The 26023-nt window shown below is 47.4% G+C and overlaps 1 protein-coding gene across 4 annotated transcripts in view; it reads left to right on the top strand.

Moving 5' to 3' along the window:
* Nucleotides 1–26023, top strand: part of cdk18 (cyclin dependent kinase 18) — a 164582-nt gene that overhangs the window by 85589 nt on the left and 52970 nt on the right. For 3 of the 4 annotated variants that reach the window (XM_061728181.1, XM_061728183.1, XM_061728185.1), the window contains 2 exons: nt 11551–11645; nt 11743–11805. The exons of the other annotated variant lie outside the window; for it this stretch is intronic. In XM_061728181.1, coding sequence (XP_061584165.1) covers nt 11551–11645; nt 11743–11805 — 158 coding nt within the window. The remainder of the gene's footprint in view (nt 1–11550; nt 11646–11742; nt 11806–26023) is intronic. 4 annotated transcript variants of the gene reach the window in all.

A 26023-nucleotide genomic window follows, 5' to 3' on the forward strand; every position in this document is an offset into this window, starting at 1 on the left:
CCTTAAGCCAAACAGTGGCAGGGAAAAACTCCCCTTTAGGAGGGAAGAAACCTTGAGCAGGACCAGGCTCATAAGGGGGGACCCTCCTGCCGAGGGCCAGACTGGTGGGTCAGGGACGGCAACAGCACAGCAGGCAGGTGGAAGCAGCAACGGGATGACCAGGGGTGGGGACCGCAGGCCAGCACGCAGCTCCCGAAGCTCCGGCCCAATCAGCAAGTCCCAGGTTGGGGTGCAGGGTCGGGGAAGGGTTGAAGGGAAGGGGTCAGGGAAAGACTTGTGCTCCGTAATGCAAGCTACAAGCCACCCACGACCACCTGCAGGTTCCGGTGTCCGGCAAAGGATGCTGCAACATGGACAAAAGAGAGAAAAGGGAGGAGAAGAGGGGGCCAGCACAAGAAACTACAGGAGCGACTCTGACACACTAAAGTTTACACTACCTAGAGATTTACCAATACCAGCTAGAGGTTTACTAAACACTAACTATAGGCTTTACTAAACAGAAAGGTTTTAAGTTTAGTTTTAAAGGTGGAGGTGGTGTCAGCCTCCTTAACCCAGATTGGAAGTTGGTTCCATAGTAATGGTGCCTGATAGCAGAACGCCCGCCCTCCAAATCTACATTTAGATACTCTAGGAACTACGAGTAAACCTGCACTCTGAGAACGGAGAGCTCTGACAGGAACATAAGGCACTATCAGGTCTTGCAAATAATGCGGAGCTAAGCCGTTTTGGGCTTTATACGCAAGTAATAAAATTTTAAATTGGAGTCTGAATTTTACGGGTAACCAATGGAGCGATGCTAACACTGGAGAGACGTGGTCTCTCCTGCTAATTCCTGTCAGTACTCGTGCTGCTGCATTTTGGATCAGCTGGAGCCTATTCAGCAAATTACTTGGACATCCTGCTAACAACACATTACAGTAATCTAGTCTAGAAGATATAAACGCATGAACTAGTTTTTCTGCATCACTCTGCGAGAGGATTTTCCTAATCTTTGCAATATTACGGAGATGGAAAAACGCTATTTTACAAACCTGATTGACATATGGTTTAAACGACAAATCCTGATCGAAAATAACACCAAGGTTTCTCACAGTTGCACTGGAAGCCATCGCAACACCATCTAATCCCTTCCTAAGATGCTCTGGACCAAGAATGATAACCTCTGTTTTATCTGAATTTAGAAGCAAGAAATTTCTGGACATCCAGTCCTTGATGTCCCTAAGACATGCCTGAAGTTTAACTAACGGTTCTGTTTCATCCGGCTTCATAGACAAGTAGAGCTGCGTATCATCAGCATAACAATGAAAGTGTATGCTGTGATTCTGGATTATACTTCCCAACGGCTGCATGTATAAACTAAACAAGATTGGCCCTAGCACTGAACCCTGCGGAACACCATAACAGACCCTTGACTGTTCTGAAGAAACCTCATGTACATGAACAAACTGGAACCTGTCAGATAGATATGATTTAAACCAACATAGAGCTGTCCCTTTAATCCCAACAACATGCTCTAACCTGTGCAGTAAAATGCCATGATCTACAGTGTCAAAAGCAGCACTGAGGTCCAGTAGAACCAGTATGGACACTAATCCCTTATCTGAGGCCATAAGGAGGTCATTCGTGACTCGAACCAGTGCTGTCTCTGTGCTATGATGCATTCTGAACCCTGACTGAAAGACTTCAAACAGATCATTTCTATACAAATAGTCACATAACTGGCTTGAAACTGCCTTTTCAGAAGAATCTTCTGACGGCCACTGCATCCTGACTCACCTCTGTAGCGTCTTTTTCTTCTAAAGCCTGCAGTGCAGGTGCGTTTTATCGAGAGAAGAACATAGTTATGGGTCGTTGTTGTCGCTCTTTTCTCTTCTTATAAACCGGCAGGCCACCATGGATTATATCTGAGACTGTAATGAACCATTCATCCAAGGGTCCCGTTCTTGAGCTGCTCTCTGAAGCTTATTGGCCGTTCTCAGCATTGTTGCTAAGCGACCAACGTGTTTGACATAGGAAGTGAAGAAGTGGGGAGAATATTTAGCCAATCAGAATGCAGAACACGATGCTGAACCTGCTGAAATGAAGGCTAGAGGGGCATTAATAGGAGCATTTAAAATAAAGTGTTTTTTTAAAGTAACTAAAAAGTTACTTTTCATAGTAACTCATTACTTTTTGGTCTAAGTAACTGAGTTACTAACTGAATTACTTTTTAATGAAGTAACTAGTAACGGTAACTAGTTACTATTTTTCAGTAACTAGCAAAACACTGTCTGAAACTCTGTTGAAGGTGCCCAGCATTGTAAAATCCATCAACAGGCAGTACTGGATAATGGATGACAGTACGAGCTGAGGCAAGTTAGGGCTAGCAATCAAGTGAGTGTCAGGGTCAGCATGAAAGATACATTTTGGCACTGTAGGGCCTGCAGAAGGAACAACATTGGGGCTAGTGTGAAAGACTGTGTTGGGGTCACCATGAGGGATATCACTGGAGTCACCATGAGGGATATCACCAGGGTCACAATGAGGGACATTGTTGGAGTCGCAATGAGGGACATTGTTGGAGTCACCATACGGCAGTGGTCACCAATCCTGGTCCTCGAGAGCCGGTGTTCTGCATGTTTTAGAGTTTTCTCTACTCTAACACACCTGATTCTAAATAATCATCGTCATCAGCTTGTCATCGAGGTCTGCACAATTCTGTTAAGGACACAGTCACTTTTATCATGGTGCAATGAAGCAGTGAAACATGTAAAACATGCAGGACACCAGCCCTCGAGGACCAGGATTGGTGACCCTGCCATAAGGGATATCACTTCAGTCACCATGAGAGACATTGTTGGAGTCACCATGAGGGACATTGTTAGATTCACCATAAGGGATATCACTGGAGTCACCACAAGGGACATTGTTGGAGTCACCATAAAGGATATCAATGGAGTCACCATCAGGGATATCACTGGAGTCAGGGACAGCATCAGAGCCAGTATTATAAACAAGCACCCTCTGCTTCCTGAATTATTTGAATTAATGGTCTAACTGATCCATCAAGGCTAACTTAATGGTCCCCACGACCTTCAGCCAAATGGCCTAGAATCAGCAATGGCAGACTTTCGTCGTAGTGACCACGTGGGGATACTATTGCTGTTGCATCCACACCCAGTGTTGATACAATCATAAACTGCACATTGAATATGGTAGATGCTCTTGGTAGAGTCAAATGATCACCATATGTACCACTGTGCTGCATGCTTTATACATAGTTATCCCATTGTCCTTCGACAAAATTACAAAGATGTATTCCGTTCATGGCATGTGGTGGAAGCATTAGGTCTGAAACAATTTCTTGCCTTAAAGATGCTGCAGACCAAAAAATTCCAAGTGTGGTAAGTTGGTCAAACATGGCAGCAAATTGGCAGCTGCTATCTGGGCTGTAACAACTGTATGCGTTGATGTTTTTTGGCCTTGTGCTTGAAACGCTGCTTCTCCTGCTCCCTTGTGAAACTTGTCACATCACATACTGAAAACCATTTGATATGTTGGCCCGGGTTGCCTGGCATTCGGAACTTGACTTTGTATTTTAACAGATCTGCATTTCTTTGGACAACTATACCTGGTACCACAGCATATCGTTTTCAAAATCTGGGACCTTTGCTGACCCTCACCAGCACTTTGTCCTGTAAGTTGTAAACTGATGATGGTTGATTTCCCTTTGATTTAGTCATACGTTTCATGCAACGTCCTGTAGCTTTTAACGCCCTCTTTCGTATCTTCTGGTGGTTTTCCTCAAACAGACTTATGTTCTGTTCTCCGTCTTCAGGAACTGAGTCAGGATGTTAATTCTTCCGCCCATAATAAACTTCAAAAGAAGACATCCAATTGAGAACCTCTTTTTTGTCAAGATCCATAGCTCTTGCGTAAACTGGCATACAGTATACAACAAAATTTCGTTCGGCAGCATCCTCCAGGGACAGCTGCTACATTCATGGTCGGAATCCCAAACAGCAAAAAAATAAAGTGCAAGTTGAAATTATTTACATAAGTGTAGCTGATGTTATGAGTCCTGTAGCATTCTCTTCACAGCCGTGAGGAAGAAGCTGTTCTTCAGCCGGCCGGTGCGGCCTCTCAGAACTCTTGAGTCTACCAGAGGGGAGGCTGGAGAATAGAGAGTGTTCCGGATGAGCAGGGTCGTCTCGGATCTTTTTGGCCCTTTCTGATCTTTTTAGCCCTTCGGAGGAGACAGTTGGAATGAATCCCTATTGAGTGTTCCTAACATGCTCATATCCTTCTCAAGAGTGAACTTGATGATTAGCTCCAACAGTTCCACGGGTAGGGTGACAGGGGATACTATGTCAGAATTCTATACATTGACAGGAGATTCAGGGGAACTAACCAAAGGAATGTCAAGAATAGATACTGATGATGTCAGCCACTGAAAACCATCTTTCTTGGGAGCCATTTGGTGTTTGATATTGAACCTTGTACTTGGACAACCTCAAATTTCTTTTGACAATGGTGCCAGGCATAACAGTATGCTGCTTGGTGACACAATGTTTAGTGTCCTTTATTTTTACCAAAATCTCTTCATTGAAACAGTATATTGAGACTGGTGTGGATCCCGAGGCTTTGAGGATTAGTATATCCATGCATTTCTTGTTTGTTGACGTGCTCTTTGCTTAATCATTGATTGTCTGGTCAAATGATTGTCATTGTCTCCTGGTAGGTAAAGTGCCACTGAAATCACCTGGATGGCTCTCTCTTTCCACCTCTGAAAGATCACCATCCAGAGGTTGCACGACATTATTGCTTTTTCTGCCATAGTAGACCTGAAAAGTTGAAGCCCAGTGCAGTATCTTCTTTGGGTCTTCATTCAGTACTCTGGCATAGACTGGTAAATGGCTTACCAAGTTCACTCCTTAACGCCCTACGTTTAGCAGGTTGTACAACATCTTTTTATGCAACGATCAATGCATGCGCTCTACTTTTCCTTGACTCTGGATGATAAGGGGCGCTTTGAATGATCTTCACTTTAAGGGACTGTATGAGTTTCCTCACAGCACCATGTAACTCTTTACCTTGGTCATCTTGTATTATTTTCGGAGGCCCATGTTCACTGTAGATTAAATTCAAGTGGTTAGCTATTTCGCTGCTACTTTTCCTTTTCAGTGGCTTAAGCCAGACACATCTATTGAAGACGTCTTGCACTGCTAGGATGTATCTGTATGTGGCTTTGCCATACCATACTTTCCATTTATTCATATCCACAAGATCAATCTGGTGTCTGGTCTGTACTTCTTTAGCCTTGATTGGCTTCAGGACGGACTTGTTCAAAAATCTGGCCTGAAGGTGTTGCTAATGTTTGGATGTATCTAGAACACCCCGCAATCCTGTCCTCACTAATGCTTGTGTAGTGTTCCTTAAGCCGCACCTTGAGTTTTCTTTCTGTAAAATAAATGTCTATGTTTCATCTCTTCCTTGAAACATAGGAACATGTTTGTTTCAAGGAAGAGAAACAAACATGTTCTCTGTTTGTTTTAGGAATTAGCAGGAGAGACCACGTCTCTCCAGTGTTAGCGTCGCTCCATTGGTTACCCGTAAAATTCAGAATCCAATTTAAAATTGTATTACTTGCGTATAAAGCCCAAAACGGCTTAGCTCCGCATTATTTGCAAGACCTGATAGTGCCTTATGTTCCTGTCAGAGCTCTCCGTTCTCAGAGTGCAGGTTTACTTGTAGTTCCTAGAGTATCTAAATGTAGATTTGGAGGGCGGGCGTTCTGCTATCAGGCGCCACTACTATGGAACCAACTTCCAATCTGGGTTAAGGGGGCTGACACCACCTCCACCTTTAAAACTAAACTTAAAACATTTCTGTTTAGTAAAGCCTATAGTTAATGTTTAGTAAACCTCTAGCTGGTGTTGGCAAATCTCTAGGTAGTGTAAACTTTAGTGTGTCAGAGTCGCTCCTGTGGTTTCTTGTGCTGGCCCCCCCCTTCTCCTCCCTTTTCTCTCTTTTGTCCATGTTGCAGCATCCTTTGCCGGACACCGGAACCTGCAGGTGGTCGTTGGTGGCTTGTAGCTTGCATTACGGAGCACAAGTCTTTCCCCGACCCTGCACCCCAACCTGGGACTTGCTGATTGGGCCGGAGCTTCGGGAGCTGCGTGCTGGCCTGCGGTCCCCACCCCTGGTCATCCCGTTGCTGGCCCCCCCTTCTCCTCCCTTTTCTCTCTTTTGTCCTGCAGGTGGCCATGGGTGGCTTGTAGCTTGCATTACGGAGCACAAGTCTTTTCCTGACCCTGCACCCCAACCTGGGACTTGCTGATTGGGCCGGAGCTTCGGGAGCTGTGTGCTGGCCTGCGGTCCCCACCCCCGGTCATCCCGTTGCTGCTTCCACCTGCCTGCTGTGCTGTTGCCGTCCCTGACCCACCAGTCTGGCCCTCGGCAGGAGGGTCCCCCCTGATGAGCCTGGTCCTGCTCAAGGTTTCTTCCCTCCTAAAGGGGAGTTTTTCCTTGCCACTGTTTGGCTTAAGGTTTTTCTCCCACTAGGGGAGTTTTTTACCTGCCATTGTTTATGTAATAACTGCTCGGGGGTCATGTTCTGGGTATGGGTCTCTGTAAAGCGTCTAGAGACAACTCTGTTGTATTAGACGCTATATAAATAAAATTGAATTGAATTGAATTGAATTGAATCCTTGTATCTTAATGCAAACTTTTCAAACAATTAATGGTAAAACTAATGCTGAACTTAATTAACTTCTAATTAGCATGTAACATGTGGTCAATAACAAAAATCTAGCCTGTAGCCTACCACTTTATCATCATATTCAATCAAAATATTTTCAGATAGACATCTTAAGCTATTTAAAGAAGTAACCAAGCCTTGGCTAAGGTGTTAAGAAGTTAGCATCAGCAAGAACTAGCATGTAGCCACATGGTCAATAAAAACCTACCACTATCCTATCATTATCAAACTTGTTCTGGTACTCTACAGAAATCGGAAGGTATTGATGCCGAGACATTGAATACTCACTTACCAAGTGATCACATGAAAGACAAAGCTTCAATTCTGCTTTGTTGCAGTGTTTCCCAATCCTGGTCCTCGAGGCACACTGTCCTGCATATTTTAGATGTTTCCCTTCATCATCACACCTGATTCTAATTAATGGTCCTAATTAGCTTGTCATCAAGGTCTGCACAATTCTGTTGATGACACAGCTACTTGTATCACAGTGTGCTGAAGCAGGGTAACATCTAAAACATGCAGGACAGTCTGCCTCGAGGACCAGGGTTGGGAAACACTGGCTTAATGAAACACCTTCCCCCAGGAGTGCCCTCTATTGGCCAGCCACCACTGAAAGAGACTCTGATCATGTTCTCCCTTGCAGGCCCTCTAGTGGCTGGGATGCCGACATCCGAGATTAATTAACATATCAAAAGCATCATATGCCAGGTGTCATATAGTGTGCATGTAGGTGTTATGAATGCTTATGCTTACCCTCTTCAAATGAAGTGTTACCGAAAGTTGTTTTGTTGGTTTGTGGTTGTTTTCATGAGGTAATGATTTGTTAGAAATCTGTGAAGTGAAGAGCTACGTTTAGGGAAACGTTACCCGGGGTTTCCAGTGCTGCTCAAAAGCTTATCTGAGCTGGAATTCTGGTCTCCCAAGGAGGTAAGTCCATCACCCACTCAGTAAGACCAGGATGTAGTTGCATGTCCCTGAGTATCTGCATATCTGCGTATGGCTGTATGGTACTCAAAGTCATGTATCTTTAAGAAAATGGGTGTACGGACCAATACTAAAAGCAACTGTATATCAATAAAGGGGGTCCAGCTATGGAATAATTTAGAAAATGAACTAAAACTATGCACTACTGTAACCAAATTCAAAAATAAGTTCAAAAATAAAAATAAATATGATATATGATATGATATGATAATATTATAATAATAATACAATGATAGTAACAATTTGTGTTGAGTAGCAAAGTTTTTGCATGACCGCTCTCCGTTTAGCGGAGGAGTGTGGTGAAGCAACACCACAAGCATACCAGGTGCCCTGTAAGCCACTTGGTATGTTAAATTATTTTTACACACCCTACTCTTAACCTCTGCTCTCCGCGCTGTACAGCCTCTAGCCAAAAACCACTTAATTTATCACTCCTTGCAATTTATAGTATGTTTTTTTGTTTTTTGTCTTTGTTTTTTGTTGCTGCTTCTTGTCTAGATACCTCTGTTACTTGTCCAATATATCCATTCTTTTTCTATGTTTGAATCCAAATTATCAGTTTTGTTTTGTATAAAACCTCCTGAGTCGAGGTTCATAAAAGGGTAGGCATAATAAGCCTTGGCTTCAGCCTATACCTTTTCGGTGCCATTTAAAATATTGGACCTTTTTTTATGTTGTATTATGTTGTATCCAAATGGGCCGAAATAAAAACTCAAAAAAATAAAAAATAAAAAAAAGTCTACAATTTAACCCAATTGTCATTCTGGTGTTTCAAATCCACTGTATATAACATTCTTAGATTCTTAAAACACAAAATGTAGAACTCTGGACTGAAAATTAACATGTATATTACATTATCTGTCAAGTATTACATTATCATCCATCCATCCATCGATCCATCGTCCGCCGCTTATCCGTTCCCGGGTCGTGGGGGCAGCAGTCTCAACAGAGATGCTCAGACTTCCTTCACCCCAGACACTTCCTTCAGCTCTTCCGAGGGGAGTCCGAGGCATTCCCAGGCCAGCCGAGAGACATAGTCTCTCCAGCCTGTCCTGGGTCTTCCCCGGGGTCTCCTCCCGGAGGGACATGCCTGGAACACCTCCCTAGGGAGGCGTCCAGGAGGATCCGATACAGATGCCCAAGCCACCTCAGCTGACTCCTCTCAATGTGAAGGAGCAACGGCTCGACTCCGAGCTCCTCCCGGGTGACTGAACTCCTCACCCTATCTCAAAGGGAGCGTCCAGCCACCCTGCGGAGGAAACTCATCTCGGCCGCTTGTATCCGCGATCTTGTCCTTTCGGTCACTACCCAAAGTTCATGACCATAGGTGAGGGTAGGTGCGTAGATTGATCGGTAAATCGAGAGCTTCGCCTTTCGACTCAGCTCCTTCTTCACCACGACGGTCCGGTACATCGACCGCATAACTGCGGACGCTGCACCAATCGTTCCCTCACTCGTGAACAAGACCCCGATATACTTGAACTCCTCCACCTGAGGCAGGACTTCTCCACCCGGAGAAGGCACGCCACCCTTTCCCGGTGGAGAACCATGGCCTCGGTTTTGGAGGTGCTGATTCTCATCCTAGCTGCTTCACACTCGGCTGCAAACCGCCCCAGCACATGCTGAAGGTCCGGCCGAAGTCCAACATGGACTGAGAACAAGTCTCACTTACTGCCGGCTATGTAAGCCAAACTCCTGTTGACCATACAGAGACCAAACAGCCCTTAGCAGAGGGCCCCGGACCCCATACTCGCGTAGCACCTTCCACAGAATGCCACGAGGGACACAGTCAAACGCCTTCACCAGATCATGTACACTGGTTGGGCAAATTGCCATGAACCCTCAAGCACCTTGCGGAGGGTATAGAGCTTGTCCAGTGTTCCACGACCAGGACAAAAACTGCATTGTTCCTCTTGAATCCTCCTCTCCAGTACCCTAGCGTAAAATTTCTCAGGAAGGCTGACAAATGTGATCCCCCCTATAGTTGGAACACATTCTCCGGTCCCCCTTTTTAAAAAGAGGGACCACCACCCCGGTTTTCCACTCCAGCAGCACTGTCCCCTTCATCCATGCAATAGGCGTTTCAACCAAGACAGCCCTACAACAGAGACTTGATTTACTCATCCACCCCCAGTGCCTTACCACTGAAGAGCTTACAAACTACCTCAGTGACTTCGGCTTAGTGATAGAAGAGTACACTCCAGAGTCCACAGTCTCTGCTTTCTCAATGGAAGGCATGTCAGACAGATTGAGGAGATCCTCGGAGTATTCCTTTCACTGTGTGACAATTTTCCCAGTCGAGGTCAACAGTTCCCCACCCGCATTGTAGACTGTGTTGGTAGAATATTGCTTCCCCTTTCTGAGGCGCTGGACGGTTTGCAGGAATTTCGTCAAAGCCGACCGAAGGTCCTCCTTCATGGCCTCACCGAACTCCTCCCAGACCCGAGTTTTTGCCTCCAGGACTGCCCTAGCTGCGGCTTGCTTGGCCTGTCATTACCTATCGACTGCGTCAGGAGTCTCACACCCCAACATGACCTGATCAGGGGTTGCCACCACGACATGCACCAGAAACCTTGCATCCACTACTTCGAGCTGCCGCATTGACAATGGACACAATGAAGAACATTGTCCACTCTGACTCAATGTCCCCAGCTTCCTTCCAAATCGGTGAAAAGTTCTCTCAAAGATGAGAGTTGAACACTTCCTTGACAGAGGGCTCAGCCAGACGTTCCCAACAGACCCACACAATACGGTTGGGTCTGCCCGGTCTGTCCAATTTCCTCCTCCACCAGTGTATCCACCAGGTGTTGATCAGTTGACAGCTCAGCCCCTCTCTTTATGCAAGTGTCCAAAACATACTGCCGAAGATCAGATGAAACGACAACAAACTTGATCATTGACCTCCGGCCTAGGGATCCTGATGGACCCTCTTATGCTTGAACATGGTTTTCAGATCATGGAGGCTGTTCCTCCCAATCACACACAGGCACAACCCCAACAGAGACCTTTCCCTGACCCGAAGGTGCAGGGAAGCGACCCTCTCGTTCACCGGGGTGAACTCCAACACATTGCGACTGAGCTGGGGGGCTATAAACAAGCCCACACCAGCTCGCTGCCTCTCACCCTGGGCGACTTCAGAGTAGTGGAGGGTCCATTCCCTTTCAAGGAGCTGGGTTCCAGAGCCCAAGCTATGTGTGGAGGTGAGCCCGACTATCTCTAGCCTGTATCTCTCAACCTCCCGCACAAGCTCTGGCTCCTTCCCACCCAGGGGGTGACATTCCATGTCCCTATTGCTAGGATTTTGGTCCAGGGATTGGGTTGTCGAGGCACCCTGCCACGACTGCTACCCAGACCACATTGCACCAGTCTCTCATGGTCCTTCCTGTGGGTGGTGAGCCCACTTGAAGATGGGCCCCCGTTGCAGTTTCATGCTAAGCCCGGCTGGGTCCCATGGGCAAAGACCCGGCCACCAGACGCTTGCCTTCAAGCAACAACCCCAGGCCTGGCTCCAGGGACGGGACCCGGTGACGCCATCCGGGCAAAGTAACGGTTGCTGATTTACTTTTATTCATGTTTGGCTTATGAACAGTCACCTAGGACCTGCTTGCCATGGGAGACCCTAATGTAATGCCCTCAACAACAGAGCTCATAGGATCATTCGGGCAACACAAACCCCTCCACCACAATAAGGTGGCGGTTCGACGAGGGGGTTAAAAATGTCTTGAATAGCTAATCATATCTGAAATACAATGTGACCATTTTTATTGTGTTGCGTGAGGCAGCTGAAAGAAAATAATGCTGTATTTCTCTTTTTGCTTTCCAATCAGTGTCTCTACTGAAGAACCTCAAACATGCCAACATTGTTACATTACATGACATCATCCATACCGACCGCTGCCTCACTCTGGTGTTTGAGTATCTGGTGAGTACATCAGTAGTACAAGAAATTCATGGCTTTAAAGAATAATCGTAATATTGTTGACCATAAGTTGGAATCCTGTGGTTACTCTATCTTACAGGACAGTGACCTTAAGTGTTACTTGGACAACTGCAGCAACCTTATGAGCATGCATAATGTTAAGGTGAGTCCCACAAATAAAACAGAGAATGGACTCATCAGTTCAATGAAATCAAGTACTCGAGTTTCTGGCGATATCCCGCTTCCCTAAGCCGTGCTATAAGAGTCTCTGGGGTGATGTCACAACATCTAAATATCATTTGTTAACTCCCTTGTTAACAAGCTATTTTTACAACTTCAGTTACTGCAGTTAAATGGGACCTAATATGGCATTTAATATATATTTTAAACAGGCCTTGAATGTCTTAAAAACAATCAAAAGCTTGTTTTTTCTACATACATCAGAAATTCAACCTCTGGGCCATGTCTCTATTTTTACCGTTTCTAACCTCCTTCTCTATGAGGTATTCTGAGGGGGCGGGGCTATGATAATGAGGCTCTGTGCTGATTGGCTGCCTGAATGACGTGTAGCAGGGGAGGGCACAAAGCCTCTGGGCTGAAGAGCAGCCGGCTGCGTACACTATTAAATCGACGTAAAACGCTGTAGGCTTTGCGTTGGTGTAACGCGGAACCATCAGCGGGGTCACCTTGTCTTCACACTAATTCACACAGGAAGATTTAATTGAATTGTAAACAGGTACACCACGGTTATTTACTCCAATTCCTCATCATTTCATTTCATATGTTACAAGACAAATTAATCATGTTAACTGTAAAGAAATCACAACACTGAATTTTCACAAATGGCAACTTTATTGTTAAAAAAAATAAAATAACATAAGTTGTATGTAAATAACATTTATGCACTATTGCTGACTCAAGGAAGGACCGTACATTTCTTCTGAAGGTGTCGTTGAACAGCTTCAGGTGTATTGCTTTGAAGATCTGAAACCAGGCAGAATTTATTACAAATAGAGCTCCGGTGTTACCTAACGAGTGAGTGGCTCCGTTAGGTAACACTGGAGCCACCAGAGCTAAGCTAAATACTTAGCCCATGCAAATATCATGCTTGTAGACAAATATAAATAACATAAAAAATTAATGTCACTTACCGCTGACTCGTGTGCAGTTGCCGGGTCCGTACTGTTGATACTGATCCTTTTATGAGGGTAAGTGTCGATGCAAAACCTAATTTTTACTGTCCCTCGTTGTTCAAATAGCCACACGATACACTGCTGCTGAACAATGGTGGACGCTCTGGCCGGCGGAGTTAGTAGTGGGCGTGGTTTCAGCAGTGAGGCTGACCGAGGCGTGGTTTGCATTTTGCTTACGTAACGAAAATGCGTAAAAGTCACATGACACTGGAAGAATCCTCTGGGCAGGGTGTACAGACCCTGCAGAATTTGGCTGCTTTCCTCCTTCTCTGTGTTGGCAGGGTGAGGGGAGACCACTTTATATATGTTAAAGCAAGAGAAAACGTGTTTTTCATAATAGATCCCGTTTAAACCATATACTTTCCTCTTTATTGCAGCACATCACAATCGAAAGAAAAGAAAGGAGTAACAGATTACTAATTTAGTTTTCAGTTTCACCAAAAAACATTTCGTTGTCCTTTTTTATGTAGTTCAGAAACAGGAAAAACAAAGAACAGCATAGGTATATGCTATATTAACAGTTAAACATGTTTTAACATAATTTCTAAACATTTTTTTAAAACAGCTCTGCAGTTACAAACATTTTAAAACAAAAATACATCCTCATACAATGCAGGCGGATGATTCAGGTATGTGTTAATACAATGGTAAAAAGCATCAGCCATGATCTTTAGAATGATCAGAAATAAGTTTAATGCCAAGTTTGTTAAACACACACAAGGAATTTGTTGTGGTGATTGGTGAAATACAAAGAGCAAATATATAATGAAAGAGAAAATGTACAACATGAGGTTTTAAAGTGCTTGATATGAGTCTGTGCAAAGTTGACCTAGGATGTGCGTTAATGTAACGCATAAGGTCAGGAATGGAGTCTTTACGTTAATGTAGCGTAGAGTAGGGTGTGTGGGGGGGGGGGGGGGGGGGCAGTCCATGGTGGGTGGGGGAGATGGGGGTCTGGGGCCTTGTTGATGAGACCAGCTGCAGATGGGAAAAAACTGTTCTTGTGGCGTGAGGTTTTGGTCGTGATGGAGCGCAGCCTCCTGCCAGAGGGAAGAGTCTAGAACAGTTTGTGTCCGGGGTGGGAGGGGTCTGCTGCAATCTGACCTGTACACTTCAGGGTCCTGGAGGCTTCAGGGTCCTGGAGGCGTGAAGGTCCTGGAGAGATGGGAGGTTGCAGCCAATCACCTTCTCTGCAGAGCGGATGATACGCTGCAGCTGCTCCTGTCCTTTACAGTGGCAGCAGCAACCAGATGGTGATGGAGGAGGTGAGGATGGACTCAATGATGGCCGTGTAAAACTGCACCATCATTGTCTTTGGTAGGTTGAACTTCTTCAACTGCCGCAGGAAGTACATCCTCTGCTGGGCTTTTTTGGTGAGGGAGGTTATGTTCAGCTCCCACTTGAGGTCCTGGGTGATGGTGGTCCCCAGGAAGCGGTAAGACTCCACCGTGTCTGCTGGGGAGTCACACAGGGTGAGGAGGGCCGGGGGGGCTGCGTTCCTCCTGTAGTCCACAATCATCTCCACTGTCTTTCTTTGTCCATGAATCTGGGAAGTGTTACAAAGACTATTTCCAAACAAGTTCATGTAAAATGAAAAAGTCTATTCAGTGGTAGAAAAAACTTCGATGACAGTTGCCAGTGGATGTTCCAGTTATTGCACTTTTGCACTAGTCCCGCCTCCGCCCGGCTCGGCTCGGCTCGGTTCAGCCCCGTCTTGCACGTTTGCACTAGGGGCTGAGACGGGTAGAGCCGCTCCAAGCAGATACTATTTCTGTAACCATTCTGGCGAGGTTCTTTGCGGGCTGAGCCGGGACTATTTCTGACGTCACCACCTTGCGCGCCTCTGATTGGTCGGGGGGCGGGGCCGTCAGACGTTTGAATCAGGAAGCACGAGTCAGCACAAGGGCGACCCGCGGCGATTTTATTATAAAGCGCAAAACATCTGTTTGGTGATCCAACTCTGAGGTGCAGATGTTCATAAACCTGGTGGCTGAGGAGAGAATTAAAAAAGGGATGTAGACGGGCTGTTTTACTCTCAGCCACTCTCGGCTCCAGCTGATTTCTCATCAGCGCCGACATGAACAAAGCGGTTGCGCAATCGAGTACGTCACAGCAGCTTCACCCCAACCCCCCCACTTCTCCCCTGGCTGTGGAAAAACAAACGAGTAGAGGCGTGACGAGCCGAGTCGGGCTCAGTAAGTCCTAGTGCAAAAGTGCCATTAGTTTTCCATGACTAGTATGTTATATGCTTGTGGTCAGTTAAGGCTGTACTGACCTAATTTGAAGACATTGTAGAGTTTTTAATTAGTGAACAAAGGTCCAACACTCCAGACCCAGTACAGCAGAAAATCCAACTATAATGTAAGATTATTAAATGGTAATGTTGTGCAGGTATCCTGTCTGGGTTCTTCCCTTGATTTAAAACTTGGGCGTGTTGTTTTCCAACACACCCACAGTAATAAATGCTGGATGTGCAGTTCCTCTTTAACAAGATCCGGTAAGGACTACACTTTTTTATGTGGTAAAAACATAGGCCGTGAGCTGGAGACACTCCTGTCAGAAGTTGAGGCTGGAAAAATAATTTTCTTCATATTTAAGCTGCATTGCATTGTGGGTACTCTTGTTCTTTGCTTTGTGTTGCGTTCTGTGAAGAGTTGCGGGTTTATTATGATCGTAGGGGTTTGTGAATGTTAATATGTACCGTTAGTGCATCATTACACTCTCCTTTTCTTGTTTGTATTTTAAGAACCGACACCAGAACTTAAGTTGGTGGATGAAAAACGGCTCCTTGTTCCGCTTTATTGTCACGCGTATTATATACTGACGAATTAAGCCCAATACACATGTGTATTGAGTCTTACACATTGTGGATGTCTGCCTCTCTCATAAGTATAACAATGTGAACAATATTAACTTATATTTAAAACATGAAGCATCATGATCTGAGTCCTTGTCAGGGTTTGACACTTCCCCCCCAGTGTTTGTAACTTTCAGTTCTGTCTTGCCCCGCCTGTGTCCCATCTGCCCTGATTGTGTCCACACCTGTGTCTCGTCTTGTCTCGTTATCCCCTCAGTATATCTTGTCTTGTCATTCCTTGGTTCCCTGTCGGTCCGTACTGGTTCTTCCCTCCATGTGCTCCTCGTCGTTTTTTCCCTGTTCCTGGTTTTTGTTTATCCTGCTCTGCAGCGCCTTGTGTTTTGCCTTTTTTTGGATTAAACCCTTTTGTTTTTGAGAACTCCTGCCTCTGGCCTCCCTCTCTCTCCCTGCACTTGGGTCCTTTAAAATACCAAACCACAACAGAATGGACCGACCAACATGGACCCAGCGGGAGAGTATATTACTCTTTTTGAGTTCTTCCGCCGAGAGGCAGAGAAAAATGGGGACCCCTTTCTGGGAACCTGCCAGGCTCGAGGCGGGCCCGGGGGTTCTCAGCCCCAGGGGAAGCGACGGCGTCAGCGCCAGCCCCAGCCTGTTCCGGTGGGGGCCCTGGACGCACCTCTTCCTGTTCCCGAGGTGGTCCTGGACGCATTCCAGCCTGTTCCCCCCTTCTGGGGAACACGCCTGGCTCGAGGCGGGCCCGGGGGTTCTCAGCCCCAGGGGAAGCGACGGCGCCAGCGCCAGCCCCAGCCTGTTCCTGCTCCAGCGGTGGTCCTGGACGCATCGCCCCCTGTTCCTGCTCCAGCGGTGGTCCTGGACACATCGCCCCCTGTTCCTGCTCCAGCGGTGGTCCTGGACGCATCGCCCCCTGTTCCTGCTCCAGCGGTGGTCCTGGATGCATCGCCCCCTGTTCCTGCTCCAGCGGTGGTCCTGGACGCATCGCCCCCTGTTCCTGCTCCAGCGGTGGTCCTGGACGCATCGCTCCCTGTTCCTGCTCCAGCGGTGGTCCTGGACGCATCGCTCCCTGTTCCTGCTCTAGCGGTGGTCCTGGACGCATCGCTCCCTGTTCCTGCTCTAGCGGTGGTCCTGGACGCATCGACCCCGGTTCCTGCTCCAGCTCCGAGGACCCGTGCCCCCCCTCAGCCAGCTCCGAGGACCCGTGCCCCCCCTCAGCCAGCTCCGAGGACCCGTGCCCCCCCTCAGCCAGCTCCTAGGACCCGTGCCCCCCCTCAGCCAGCTCCGAGGACCCGTGTTCCCCCCCAGCCCGCCCTGGATGTGGACTGTGGGGACATCTGGGATCTGTCCCTTGAGGGGGGGCCAGCGCCCCGGACCCGGGTACCCCCGCAGCCGGCACCTCGGACCCGGGTACCCCCGCAGCCGGCACCTCGGACCCGGGTACCCCCGCAGCCGGCACCTCGGACCCGGGTACCCCCGCAGCCGGCACCTCGGACCCGGGTACCCCCGCAGCCGGCACCTCGGACCCGGGTACCCCCGCAGCCAGCGCCACGGACCCGGGTTCCCACTCGGGCAGCTCCGGGGATCCTCTGCCCCCCGACGCCGGCTCCCTGCATCCTGTCTGCTCCTGTTCCGGTTCCCCGCATCCTGTCTGCTCCTGTTCCGGTTCCCCGCATCCTGTCTGCTCCTGTTCCGGTTCCCCGCATCCTGTCTGCTCCTGTTCCGGTTCCTCGCATCCTGTCTGCTCCTGTTCCGGTTCCCCGCATCCTGTCTGCTCCTGTTCCGGTTCCCCGCATCCTGTCTGCTCCTGTTCCGGTTCCCCGCATCCTGTCAGTCCCGACTCCGGCTCCCCGCCTCCTGTCAGCCCCGACTCCGGATCCTGAGGCGGTCCCGCAGCCCTCTGTTCCTGAGGCGGTCCCGCAGCCCTCTGTGCCTGAGGCGGTCCCGCAGCCCTCTGTGCCTGAGGCGGTCCCACAGCCCTCTGTGCCTGAGGCGGTCCCGCAGCCCTCTGTGCCTGAGGCGGTCCCGCAGCCCTCTGTTCCTGAGGCGGTCCCGCAGCCCTCTGTTCCTGAGGCGGTCCCGCAGCCCTCGGTTCCTGAGGCGGTCCCGCAGCCCTCGGTTCCTGAGGCGGTCCCAGAGCCCCGTCAGGTTCCCGAGCCCCGTCAGGTTCCCGAGCCCCGTCAGGTTCCCGAGCCCTGTCAAGTCCCCGAGCCACGCCAAGAATCCCCGTCACGCCCCCCGCCAAGACCCAGGCCTAGGCCTCGGGGACGCCCCCCCGAGCGGTCTCGCTGGTCTGCCCGGTCCCGAGGTCGGCCCCCGGAACTTTGGCCGTGTGTGGCCTGGGCCCTCCTCCAGGCCCCCTCCGCCCACCCTGGGTTAGGACTCTGGGGACATCTGGGATCTGTCCCTTGAGGGGGGGGTACTGTCAGGGTTTGACACTTCCCCCCCAGTGTTTGTAACTTTCAGTTCTGTCTTGCCCCGCCTGTGTCCCATCTGCCCTGATTGTGTCCACACCTGTGTCTCGTCTTGTCTCGTTATCCCCTCAGTATATCTTGTCTTGTCATTCCTTGGTTCCCTGTCGGTCCGTACTGGTTCTTCCCTCCATGTGCTCCTCGTCGTTTTTCCCTGTTCCTGGTTTTTGTTTATCCTGCTCTGCAGCGCCTTGTGTTTTGCCTTTTTTTGGATTAAACCCTTTTGTTTTTGAGAACTCCTGCCTCTGGCCTCCCTCTCTCTCCCTGCACTTGGGTCCTTTAAAATACCAAACCACAACAGTCCTCCACTGCAGAAATAAAGACAAGTGCCAACGTGATTATTGAGGTGCAAACATGATAAATAAAGAACAAAGTCGCTGTAACTCGGAGTGTTGCATCCGCAGGAGGAGAGACCGTTCTGGGTCCCGGTCCATCACCGGAGAAACACTTTCTGGAGTCCTGCAGCACCTGCAGCCAACTCGATAAAACACTCTGAAAGTCGCCTAAACATTCAATAAAAACTTTATTCATCATTGCTGAGTCACATCAGTTCGTGCCAACCAACCTTTCAGAGACATGTTAGTTTTATTTTCAAAAGACAACTTTAGAGAACCGGTTATTCGCTGCTAATATGTGTTTTAATGTTTTTCTGTCCAGACACAGTTATGGGATGTTTTAAGATCTGGCTTTAATCTCCAGTAGTCGTCCCATACGGTCGTCATGGTGACAGAGATGTCCGACCTGTAGCAAGTCCAGATGAAAGATCATGTTGGTCTGAACCGGAGCAGCTGGTCCAGTTCAGGACAGAGATCCTCTTGGTACCTAGACCAGCTGATGGTCCAGTCTTAGTCCTGGACCAGCAGATCCAGACTAAACCAGTTGATGGTCCAGTCTTAGTCCTGGACCAGCAGATCCAGACTAAACCAGCTGATGGTCCAGTCTTAGTCCTGGACCAGCAGGTCCAGACTAAACCAGCTGATGGTCCAGTCTTAGTCCTGGACCAGCAGATCCAGACTAAACCAGCTGATGGTCCAGTCTTAGTCCTGGACCAGCAGATCCAGACTAAACCAGCTGATGGTCCAGTCTTCATCCTGAACCAACAGATTGGTTTGGTCCCTGAAGACTCGCTCCCTCCTGATCCTGCAGCAGGTTCCTCTAACAGAGCCAAGGCTGCCGTTGTGATTGACAGGTTCCATCGTTGTGCTCCTACCTTTATATGTTCATGTGGTTGATTGTGAGATTGTTGCAGCTCCACTCGTGTGTAACTTATCTGGTGATGTGGGGACTGTCGTGTCCTTATTCTGATAAAGTTCTTTATATTCTGTAATGCAATTAAAAAAACAAAAATGTCATACATTCTGGATTCATTACAAATCAACGGAAATATTGCAAGCCTTTTATTATTTCAATATTGCTGATTATGGCTTACAGTTTAAGATTAAGATTCCCAGAATATTCTAATTTTTTGAGATAGGATATTTGAGTTTTCTTAAGTTATAGCAGAAAATAGGGCCAACCAATCACAAGAAGGGGCGGGACTTATTCAGGGCCCTAATATATTTTATTTATATAGCACCTTTCATACGAAAGTCCCAGCTCAAGGTGCTTTACATTAAACAGTACAAATAAGAAACAGCAAATAAACAGCAGCACACAACAGTCATGTGGAAGCAGCAGCGGGATGACCAGAGGGGGGGGGGGGGGGTGCAGGCAGGCGGAAGCAGCAACAGCAGACATCCACGTAGGCAGGTGGAAGCAGCAACGGGATGACCGGGGATTGGGGGGGTGGGGGGGGGGGGGCGGCAACACAGGCCAGAACGCAGCTCCCGAGGCTCCAGCCTGCAAACATGCACAAAAGAGAAAAAAGGGGGGCCGACACAAGAAACTACAGGAACGATGGACAAAAATAATAGCTATGAGATATTTATAATAAATAAAAATGGGAGAAGAAGGGTGAGAGGCACCGCCCAGCGGATCATGTCGGTGCCCCCCTGCAGCATAAGCCTCTAGCAGCATATCTACCGCGAAGCTATATTTGAGACTAACTATTATAGTTTTGTTCTATAGCTGCAACTATGACAACTGACTAACACACTAGAGTTTACACTACCTAGAGATTTACCAACACCAGCTAGAGGTTTACTAAACACTAACTATAGGCTTTACTAAACAGAAAGGTTTTAAGTTTAGTTTTAAAGGTGGAGGTGGTGTCAGCCTCCTTAACCCAGATTGGAAGTTGGTTCCAAAGTAATGGTGCCTGATAGCAGAACGCCCTCCAAATCTACATTTAGATACTCTAGGAACTACGAGTAAACCTGCACCCTGGGAGCGGAGAGCTCTGCCAGGAACATAAGGCACCATCAAATCTTGTAAATAATGCGGAGCTAAGCCGTTTTGGGCTTTATATGCAAGTAATAACATTTTAAATTGAATTCTGAATTTTACAGGTAGCCAATGGAGCGACGCTAACACTGGAGAGACGTGGTCTCTCCTGCTGATTCCTGTCAGTACTCGTGCTGCTGCATTTTGGATCAGCTGGAGCCTATTAAGCAAATTACTTGGACATCCTGCTAACAACACATTACAGTAATCCAGTCTAGAAGATACAAAGGCATGAACTAGTTTTTCTGCATCACTCTGCGAGAGGATTTTCCTAATCTTTGCAATATTACGGAGATGGAAAAAAGTTATTTTACAAACCTGATTAACATATGGTTTAAACAACAAATCCTGATCGAAAACAACACCAAGGCTTCTCACAGTTGCACTGGAAGCCATCTCAACACCATCTAGTCCCTTCCTAACATGCTCTGGACCAAGACTGATAACCTCTGTTTTATCTGAATTTAGAAGCAAGAAATTTCTGGACATCCAGTCCTTGATGTCCCTAAGACATGCCTGAAGTTTAACCAACGGTTCTGTCTCATCTGGCTTCATAGACAAATAGAGCTGCGTATCATCAGCATAGCAATGAAAGTGTACGCTGTGATTCTGGATTATACTTCCCAACGGCTGCATGTATAAACTGAACAAGATTGGCCCTAGCACTGAACCCTGCGGAACACCATAACAGACCCTTGACTGTTCTGAAGAAACCTCATGTACATGAACATGGAACCTGTCAGATAGATAGGATTTAAACCAATGTAGAGCTGTCCCTTTAATCCCAACAACATGCTCTAACCTGTGCAGTAAAATGCCATGATCAACAGTGTCAAAAGCAGCACTGAGGTCCAGTAGAACCAGTATGGACACTAATCCCTTATCTGAGGCCATAAGGAGGTCATTCGTGACTCGACCCAGTGCTGTCTCTGTGCTATGATGCATTCTGAACCCTGACTGAAAGACTTCAGATCATTTCTATACAAATAGTCACATAACTGGCTTGAAACGGCCTTTTCCAGAATTTTAGATACAAATGGAAGGTTAGAAATTGGCCTATAATTAGCTAAGGTGTCTGGGTCAAGAGAAGGTTTTTTAAGTAAAGGTTTGATTACTGCCACTTTGAAAACCTGTGGTACATATCCTAAGCTTAGGGATAGGTTGATCTGGTCCAGCACCGTCACACCAATAAGAGAAAAAACATTTTTGAATAGTCGAGTCGGGATGGGGTCTGACATACATGTGGTAGACTTAGCTCTATTAACGAGTGAAGTCAGCTCAGGGAGGTCTATAGGATCAAAACAGTCTAGAGTCAAGTCAGAGCCTAGGGAAGTCGCTAAAGCTGAAGAAACGCCCACAACCGGCTGGTTGATTTCTTCTCTAATTCTCGTGATTTTACTGTTAAAGAAGCTCTTAAAGTCTTCACTACTGAGAGCTGCAGGAATGCACGGCTCCACAGAGTTGTGACTCTTTGTCAGCCTGGCTACAGTGCTGAACAGAAAACGTGGGTTACTTTTGTTATCCTCTATCAACGTTGAATAATAAGCTGTTCTTGCTTTGCGAATGGCTTTTTTATATACTATTAGAATATCTTTCCATTCACGATAGGAGTCTACAGACTTACAAGAGTGCCACTTCCTTTCCATTTTACGCACATTTTGTTTCAACATGCGAATATCTGAATTATACCAGGGAGTTAAGCTCCTGTGGCTAGAAACCCTCCTTTTCAAAGGAGCAACTTCATCTAAAGCTGCAGCAACAGATCAGCAGTGTTACTAACAAGAAAATCAACATCAACATCAGAGGTAGAACCCAGGTCACTGGCCTCTATTGCTTCAGTAGAGGCTTCACTATTTTCCACTGTCGCAAGATGAGCAATGGCCTCCTTAAATTTAGCAATAGCTTCATCAGACAAACATCTGCTAAAATAATACCTCCTGCCCTGCACTTCAACATCAACAACATTCAATTCAAACGTTATAAAATAATGGTCGGATAAAAGGGAGTTTACAGGTGACACCAACAGATCATCAGTTTCAACACCGTAGGTGAGAACGAGATCGAGAGTATGATCAAAACAATGCATCAGCCCGTCCACTTTTTGTGAGATACCCATTACCCATACCCTAGAAGAGAATTGAAAGCTAATTTAAGATTATCGCTTTCAACATCCATATGAATATTAAAATCACCCACTATGGTGAATTTATCTGTACTGATCAATAATCCACAAAGGAAATCTGAAAATTCAGACAAAAACTCTAGATAAGCGCCAGCAGGGGGCCGATACACTACCACTAACACAACTGGCTTCTCTGATTTCCAGCTTGGAAATTTAAGAATAAGCGTGAGGCTTTCAAATGTATTATAATTGGACTTAGATTCAATTTTTATTTGGAGACTGGAGTTATAAATTGCTGCGACTCCTCCGCCTCGGCCCGTGTTTCTAGGAATGTGATGATTAAAGTAGCCGGGCGGAGTTGATTCATTCAAACTAACATACTCTTCCTCCTGTAACCATGTTTCTGTTAAGCAGAAAACATCACTCCTACTCTCTGTAATTATATCATTTACTAACAGAGACTTGGAGCTTAACGATCGTATATCCTTCCGATGATGTCGGAAGGAATTCCGTGAAGGCGGACGACATGGAGTTCGAGGAGGTCTGCGGCTTCCGCAGCAGAAGGGAGTTTGGTGAGAGGAACAAAGTGGGCTGACTTTGAGAACCGGTCGACCACGGTCAGGATGGTGTCACAGCCCTGAGACACAGGGAGCCCTGTCACGAAGTCCATGGCTATGTGAGACCAGGGCCGACTAGGAATGGGAAGGGATAAGGCTTTATCTTTACTGAACACCAGGGCAAGGTCATGGTAAGCAGGGGGAACACCAGTGAGATCGGGTGGAGAGGACATGGAACCTGGACCACCGGGAGGAGACAAGGCGGAGCGCAGACAGGCCGCATGGCAAGCAGTGCTCCAACCCAAGATCTGACCAGAGGCCCAGGAGATGTGCGGTTCATGCCTCTCCAACCAGGGTCTACCCAACACCAGGGGCGCAGTGGGAGCGTGAAGAACAAAAAACCGGATGGACTCGGAGTGGTTACCAGAAAGAGTGAGCGTGAGAGGCTCAGTGGAATAAGAAATGGTACCCAAGGAGTGCCTGTCGATACCCCGGGGGGACAGAGTGCGGTTCAGGGGAACTAAAGGGATGCCCGCCTGGCGAGCTAGGGAGATGTCCATGAGACTTTCGTCTGCACCGGAATCAATGAGGGCACTAACAGACAGCGTCTCTTGGTCCCAGGAGAGAGTAGTGGGGAAAAGACGGTTGGGACTATGCTTTGGCTGAGGAGAAGTAGCCTTGCTCACCAGTATAGCCCCTACTGGCGAGCGGGACCATTTTGGGCGGGTCGGACAGGCTCGGATGTAATGTCCCGACTCCCCACAGTAGAGACACAGCTGGTTGGACATTCTCTGTTCTCTCTCTTCTCGTGAGAGACGCAAACGGTCAATCCCCATGGGCTCCCTAGGCCCGGAAGTAGTAGGGGGACGCATGAGAGAATGGGGGTTAGGACTTGCCGTAGAAGACGTGCCACGGGACACTGAAGCAGAGCAGTGGGGCATGCGTTTGTCGGCACGGCGCTCCTGGAGTCGGGTGTCGACCTTGAGCGCCAGAGATACAAGCTCGTTGAGGGTCGTTGGACTGTCACGGACAATAAGATCCTTAACGGAATCATTCAGACCTTTACGATAAGCACTCAGCAGGGCGTGGTCATTCCAACAGCTCTCCGCCGCAAGAATGCGAAACTGCAGTGTATACTGGGCCACAGAACGTGACCCCTGGCAGATAGCTAGCAAACGGCTCGAAGCATCTTGGCCAACTGCAGGGTGATCAAATACTGCTTGAAACTCACTCTTGAATTGACTGTAGTTGATGGCAAAGGCTGGGTTGTTCTCTACTGCGACAATTGCCCAGCTGAGGGCGTCGTCGACCAGCAAAGACATAACCAGGGCAATCTTCGACCCATCCGAAGAGTATCTCGAAGGCTGATGAGTAAAAAGTAACTCACATTGTGCCAAGAAACCCTTGCTCTGATCAAAATTTCCATTAAACGGCCTAGGACTGACTAAGCCAGGCTCAGAATGAGCTTGATGGTGGGCAGGAAGGACTGGGTTTGCAGGCAGGTTGGACGAACTGGGGCTAGTGATAGGGCCGGGGTTAGGGCCTCTGCTGGCAGGGACTTGGTCTCTAAGGGCATCCAAGGATTGTTGTATGCCAGACAAGGCCCCTGATATAGAGGTAATCTGGGCCGAAAGGGCAGCCACAGTACCCACAGTGCACTGAGACGTCTTCTCAAGATCCACAATCTGGGATTGGACAGTGGGAAAGACCTTCCTTAATTCCAGCTGCAGTGCGGAAAGTTCAGTAGCTTGACCAAACACTAGCTCTCGTAATTCTGGAGGTTTCTCTGCCCTTGGAGCCCCGGCTTGGCTCATGTTGGCTTAGACGTTCTGTTAGGCTCACTCGAGAATAGAAATAGCCAAATGTGCCAGGGACCCCAAAAGCAAAGACACTGAGACTGAAGTTGCAAACGAAGGATTTAATGTGTAAACTCAATCCGGTGGAGGTGGACGGAACGATGGAGCAGGGAGACACTGGCTTGACTGGATAGAGCCTGGAACACAAGGAAACAGTTAGGACCAAAAATAGCAGATCTACAAAATCTCAGAAACATCAGAGCCTAAACTTTCTGCTGCAGGTACTTGCCACAGTAGTCAACGTCTAAGCGCCGGGTGTCGTCTCTCAGCAGCTTATGTAGGCAGCCCTTGATTCTGATGGTGGAGCAGCTGGGCTGATTGGAATCAGCCACAGCTGTGCTGGCTGCTGGCTGAGGGGCTTGTGGCACAACATCTATGATAACACCAAGACTTGTGACCTCGGATTTAATCCAAGGAGTTAATCCACCTAGGTTTTTAATTAATGTTTCTCTTTTTGTTTTGGGGCCGATAATTAGAATTTCAGTTTTGTTCTCATTTAGTTTCAGGAAGTTATTACTCATCCATTTATGTATTGCCGATAGGCAGTTAGTAATGGAGTTTGTAGCTGCTGTATAATTTGGTTCTGTGGATATGTACAGTTGTGTATCATCCGCATAGCTATGGAAACCTACATTGTGTTCTCTGATAATATCACCCAGAGGTAACATGTAAAGGGAAAAAAGTAATGGACCTAGGCAACTTGTTTGTGCAACTCCATAGTAGTTGTCATATTTCTCAGACATATGACCTCCTAGTCTCACATAGAATTTCCTCCCTCTGATGTACGTTCAATTGTATCGAATGCTGCACTGAGATCTAGCAGGACAAGGATGGAGACCTTATTCTCATCAGAGTTCAGTCTGAGGTGGCTGATTATTTTAGTGAGAGCGGTTTCAGTGCTGTGATATTTTCTGAACCCTGATTGAAATTCCTCTGGGATGTTGTTTTCTTCTAGAAAATAATTTAT

This window comes from Cololabis saira, chromosome 8 (assembly GCF_033807715.1).
Source record: "Cololabis saira isolate AMF1-May2022 chromosome 8, fColSai1.1, whole genome shotgun sequence".
Classification (NCBI taxonomy): domain Eukaryota; kingdom Metazoa; phylum Chordata; class Actinopteri; order Beloniformes; family Belonidae; genus Cololabis; species Cololabis saira.